At 47.9% G+C, this 6,268-nt stretch overlaps 1 protein-coding gene across 1 annotated transcript; it reads right to left on the bottom strand.

Annotated features, from left to right (window-relative positions):
* Positions 1 to 4,840: 4,840 nt before the first annotated feature.
* LOC136459348 (RING-H2 finger protein ATL66-like) lies at positions 4,841 to 5,761 on the bottom strand. Its single transcript, XM_066459214.1, has one exon. It carries the CDS (start codon positions 5,546 to 5,548, stop codon positions 5,021 to 5,023), a length of 528 nt encoding a protein of 175 aa, XP_066315311.1. The 5' UTR covers positions 5,549 to 5,761; the 3' UTR covers positions 4,841 to 5,020.
* Positions 5,762 to 6,268: the final 507 nt, after the last annotated feature.

The following is a 6,268-nucleotide window of genomic DNA, read 5'->3' on the forward strand; positions in this document are numbered from 1 at the left end:
CAGAGCACATACAAAGCAGGAGGTTCCCCCGACCGAAGGTCGTGAGCCCGAGGGAGGGCCGAGGCTAACTTGGCTTGCAAGCTACGTCGTCTTATGGAGCACGTCCGGGCGTGGCAGTCACCATCGTCTTGTGGTCATGTCGCGGCATGGTGCTTTTGCGCCAGTCGTGGCGGCACTGTAGGCACGACAGTGGTGCGCCTGCCGTCCTGTGCGACATGGTCTCCGTCATCGTCTCCTGATTTTCTGGGGCGTTGTACTGGAGTTGGTAGCCGTCCCTCAGTCGTCGATCGCCTTTATATCTTGAGGAACTAAAGGCCACGATCCCGATCCTTGGGGTCGTGGTTCTCGTCGGTCCGGGTGGCTTTCAAGTCAAAGCCTTAGTCGTGGATCCCATCCCGTAGTGGGTGGGGTCGTACATGCATCTTGTCGGCCCGTATCTGGCCGGTGGTCATCGTGCCCGTCGTCGCCGCTTTGGGCGGTATTGTCTTGTCTGTGCGGCATACCACAGGGATGGCGTCTGACCGGACCGAGGTGACTGATGTCTCCGCGGTCCTTGCGGGGTAAGTGTGGCGTTCTTGTTGTCCGAACACACATGCTTGGCTAGGCTCGACCTCACCACGTTCCTCCTAGGAGTCGTGATGGAGGAGAGGTCGTGCGCCCTTCAAGCGCTGTACGGCTAAGGCACGAGGAAGGGGTCGTGGCTGACCCCGGCCTTAGCGTCCGACCTGGTTTGCTTGGCTTAGCTGGACCTCGATCGCTCGGGCCTTCGCTAGCTGATGTATTGTGGGCCGCGTGGCCTGCTAACTAATCAATGCCCTGAGACACCCCGGGGTTATAACCCCAATAGCCTACATATCAAAATAAATGTACATATCGTATTTTGAGTAGACCAATATATAAAAATGTACTAATATGTATGATGCCAAATAAACACTATTATTAGATTAATCATGATATATATTTTTATAGTAACCAATTTATAGATATAAATATTGATATTATTTTTTATAAATTCAATTAAATTTCAAATTAATTGACTCGCAATGCGAAATATACACTTGTACGAAGGGAGTACTATTTTCGGGACAAATGTAGTACTACCATTAGCTATAAAACGAATGAACGTCAGGACACGAGCAGTATAGTGACTTTTGCCGTCGGATGTGTACTTTCAGGATCAGAGGAACAGGATGAGAGTTCTGAGCATGCTCCTGGCCGTGCCCAGCGCTCCACCCTGGATGTGTGCCCCGGCCTCCACGTTTGCATGCAGCCTCCACGTCAACTTGAGTCCGTTCGCTGGATGATTTTTGGGCTTATAAGTTCGAGCTAATAAGAGATCATGCTGATTGTTAGGCTATGTTTAGTTTGAGGAAGTTAGAATTTGGGACTACTGTAGCACTTTCGTTTTTATTTAATAATTAGTGTGGACTAATTAGGCTTAAAACGTTCGTCTCGTAATTTCCCACCAAACTGTGCAATTAGTTTTTTTTCCGTCTATATTTAATGCTCTATACACGGGCCGTAAACATTCGATGTGATAGGTACTGTAGCACTTTTTGGAATTTTTGGGTCCAACTAAACACGCGCTTAGCTTCGCAGCAAGTCAGAAGCTCTTGCAGAGGACGCGACTGCTTCATCTGACAAAAGGCTAGAGCCACCGTCCGAGCTCGCGTTGTGCGCTTGTGGCCAGAAAAATAACTCAGGCCTTCTTGAGATCTAGAGTGTAGTGTTTTTGGGTGTCATATTAGATATTATATAAAGATGTCATATAGAGTGTTCGGATACTAATAAAAAAATAAATTACAGAATCCATCGGTAAATCGTGAGACGAATTTATTAAGCATAATTAATCCATCATTAGCATATGCATTGCTGTAGCACCACATTGTCAAATTATGGACTAATTAGGCCTAAAAGATTCGTCTCACAAAGTAGTCGTAATCTATGTAATTAATTATTTTTTAATCTATATTTAATACTAGATGTACGTGTCCAACATTTGATACGATAGGGACTAAAGTTTTAAGAGATGAACTAAACGAGGCTTCGTTCGCACGCAGCATAAAGTTACAGTGCAGTACGGTAGAGCAGCACTGCGTTGGTTCCCAGCCAATTAATGGATATGCTGCTTTCGTTGTGGCATTTGATGCTCAGCCGCTGCTTCGTCTACATGGATCTTTCTTTTACATGAGACTACCGGCTAGTGTTAGCTTGCATTGCTGCTGCCTTAAAGTCGTACCGGTGCCTCAGCCGTTCAGCATCCATCGACGTCTCAGGGCATCAGCATGTGAGTATCCTCTCCGTTCTAAATTATAAATTATTTTAATTTTTAAAAAAATATTTTTTATCTATACATTGAAATATATAATATGTCTAAATGCACAGTTAAAATTATATATATCTAAAAATCAGAATGATTTATAATTTAGAATAGAGAATCATATTAGAGCATTTTTACTATATCTCTTATACCGTATCTCTTATAAATTATTTTATGAGAGTACTTTAAAATTAATTTAGAATATACAAGAGAACATTACTATAGCAGATTACTTAAAACTTATATCCTATATTTCTTTAGGGCCAAGGGAGAGGAGGTTGTTTCCTTTACTTAGGAGAAAGAGTGCACCTTTTCAGGTGATCTCTTAAAAAATTATATTATTTAAAAGATCTCCTCAAATATGAGACAGGATTAAGAAGTTTTTTTTTTTTGCGACTCAGTGATTTTATTCATTCAAGAATCATCAGGGTTACAATCCGCAGTCACCAACTGAGCGACACAGGACGGGGCATAGTGCCACTCACATGTCCTAGTGTCCCCTGAGACCTGCTTAGCAAGAGTACGAGCTACTCGGTTACATGATCTGCTAGAATACGACAATTTTAAAGCAGAAAAATACAAGCTAAAATCACGAGCTTCCCTACTGATCGGCGCGATCCACGACCTTTGGTTCACCCCTGCTTCCAGAGCTTGATCAGTTCTTGGCTATCGGTCTCGTTATGCAGCCTGTGCACTCCCCTTCCCCCTTGGCTTGCGAAAATTTTTATATATAAATTTCATCTCTTGTAATACAAATTTTTATATATAAGAAGATTAGATAGAATATCTGATGAAGATGATCTCCATAAACACTTCTTATTAACCTCAAGATTAAAAGGTCTATACAAAGTTTCGCAGCAGCATATACAAAGTTAAAATAAGGAAAGACAATGACTCCTGTCATAAACATCGTGGCCTGTTAACTATCTAGGCCTTGTACACTCAGAATGTTATGTTATGGGCCTGAAACTGATGCACACCCGTCCGGCTCAGTGGCTAAGCCCGGCCCGCACTGGGTCAAGGACTCAGTTAACCTAGGGTACGCGCCCCGCGGCTTCCCCGCACCGCCGCCGCCGCCGCCGCCGCTCTATTAAAACCCCTGATTTGCTTCAAAAGCCTCCCGAATCCTAGCTGCATACGAGCTTCCTTCATCTTCATGGTGCGATGCATTCGTTGGGGCGTTTCTTCGGCGCCGTCGTCCGTGCTCCGAACTATAGCTAGCTGCTGTTACCTGTTGGCGATTGCGGTTTCTGAATCTGAATTGTGTGGATGCGGCGATGCGTTGTTCCGTTTTTACTGTAAATTCGCCTTGCGCTTGCGGCGTGCACTGCCTCTGTATTTCGAGTTTTCGACGGCAGCTTTATCGAGAGGGGCCAGAGATTTGTGAATTGGTATCCTTCTTTTTGCGGTTGCCCACATCAAAACCGGCCAAAGTTGCAGCAGAGGCAGGATCTGTTTTCTTGTTCTGCTCCTGTTCAACCCTGGAACTAGCTTTCCATGGCCGGAAATTTCCGAGTCTAGACTCTGGAGTCCCTGATCCAGGAGCCTGAACTCAACCCCTTTTGCCTTTGGTTTGTAGCCTTGTAGTTGTAGGTAGCGTACGAGTGCTTGGAGAATTTTTTACCCGCAAATTTCCAAACTAACAGCGTGCCCGTGGTCTGTTTTGTCACCGTTTATTGCCACATAAAAAACATATATATAAACAATTCTCGTTTCTATGAGCCAAACAATTTTAAATTTGACTAAATTTGTACTAAAGATTACTACTATTTATTATATTAAATAAGTATTATTAGTTTAATCATTGAGTAGTAAATCTATTTGAAGATATAAATGTTGATGCTATTCTCTATAAATCTAGTTGAATTTTAAAATTTTGACTCGGTTTAATCTTGAGTTGCACTTTTTTTTTTAAAACGGAGCGAGTATAATATAGGCCGTGCAAGTATTTCAATACTTGAGCCCACATTGGATTTATTTTCCGGCCATTTTGATCAAGTTCGAGTCCAACCAAAGCAGAAAATCACAGCAATGCAGGCCGACGGTTACCTCCCCAAAAGGCCGAAAGCAGTCTTTGGACTTGCTCGGCTGTAGCCACTTCTGCTTATTTTCTCTATAGAACTGCAGTGGTTGCTTGCTGCAGCATCAGCTTCTCCTGTGGTAAGCTCTGCCGAGCAGGCCCTTTGTTTTTTTAGCTGGCCTCCAAACTCTCTTCACGTGGGTGAGTTCAATCCGAAGGCCAGCTGGACAAACCGACTAGCCGAGAGGTCTAGAACTCTGACAGGCAATCTCGGATCGGGGCAGAGACCGAGCCCAGCTGCCAGGTGCGAGTGTGACCCGTGCCCCCCCCCTGCAGATGTGGCGCGTATCGATCGTACGACGACGCCCACCGCCCACACAGCGTGAACTGCATCGAACCACCGTGTTCGCCTCCTCTGCATCTGAAAGCGAAAGCCCCGGCAATGGCAGCGCTTTCCTGTAACGAAAGAACATCATCGCCAAATCGCCATCGAAAGACAGGCTCCTTTGTTTCTGCTACTGGAGTGGGCGAAGAAACCGCCACAATGCCACATCGCAAAGATTTTACAGTGATGTGCAAATTGAAAGAAACAACACGTCCCCGGCTGCGCCCGAACGCCTCTCCAAGACCCCAACTCCTAGTCCAATGGCGGGTGTCGGCACGGGCGCCGCGTTGGATGATCAGACAGCTTCGTTTCCGACGGCGTTGTCTGGTTTGGTGGCTACCGCGGCGGCGAGAAGCGTGTCCCGGCACAGAGGACAGCTTGCCCGCGCCCGTAGCCACGCGTCCACGCATTCCGGGTGGAAGCCGTGCCCGCACCGCGGCAGCGCCTTCACCTTGTCGCCCTCCTGGAACTCGCCGAGGCAGATGGAGCAGCACTGCTGCTGTGCCGCGTCGTCGTCCGCCGCACCCGCACCCGCACCGGCGCCGGCGCCAGGCCGGTACAGCGTCACGGCCAGGCCCGCGATCGCGGCATCGTCGAGGCCCGCCACTGGGAAACAGGCGGTGGCGGCGGCCAGCGGCGCCGTCGCCGCGATGAGGCGGCCGTTGTAGCGGTGGCACGTCCATCGGAGGTAGAGGCAGACGGCGACGAAGCAGACGAGGACGCCGAAGAGCGCCACGAGGACCGGCACGCCGCGGCCGCGCACGGTGAAGTTGCCGTCGTCCACGTCGCCGTAGCGCCACCGAAGCGCCTCCTGCGCTGCCATTCGCGGCTCTCGCTATCGCTAGCTCTCGGATTCTGGAACTTGTTCACAGTACAGCCTTCAGTTTTTTTCTTCCCTCGCCGCTCTTGATTCTTCTTGAACGGAGTACTACGTAAACAAAAAGGGAGGGCGCGCGTCGCGTCGGCATCTCGCCGTCTCTCGTGGCTTCCGTGGGCTGGGCGGCCTCTGGCCCCCAGCGCGCGCTTCAAATGAGCGGCCTGGGCAGCGTCCGCGACCGAGGCGTTCCTAAAGTTTTTGGCACCCGATTTGCAGCGCCCGTTCGCTGTAAATTCGTCTCGTTGTAAAGGTTTGACGAACGCTGCTGGACCATGAAACGTGCTAATGACTGCTCGAGTGGGACACAAAAGGATAAAAAGCGATAAAAGGTTCTATGCAAGTTACGGGTCTTGTCGACCAGTTGCACTTAGCTCTCCAGAGTCCAGATGCAGCTGCAAATGCGTGGGATTTGCGGGTCACTCTGTAATTTCTGGAAGGATCAAACTATTCTTCTTCAGCCTTTTTTTATTGAAAATGGGCGGCCTTGTTAGGTTGCGTGAATCAAATGATTCATACTGAAACTTGGCCGTTGGCACCATGGAAGGTCAGAAATTGCTAGCCATCCAAGGAACCATTTATGAAAGAGCACTTCGCTCGAACTTTACTGTATCTTTCTACTCCGGTCCTTATCTGGGAAAATGCATCGGGTTTTTACCTTCGACAGTT

This window comes from Miscanthus floridulus, chromosome 6 (genome assembly GCF_019320115.1).
Source record: "Miscanthus floridulus cultivar M001 chromosome 6, ASM1932011v1, whole genome shotgun sequence".
NCBI lineage: Eukaryota > Viridiplantae > Streptophyta > Magnoliopsida > Poales > Poaceae > Miscanthus > Miscanthus floridulus.

What these genes read in the sequence shown, in the direction of transcription:
- LOC136459348 (XM_066459214.1), bottom strand. Translation starts at nt 5,548, where the DNA reads ATGGCAGCGCAGGAGGCGCTTCGGTGGCGCTACGGCGACGTGGACGAC.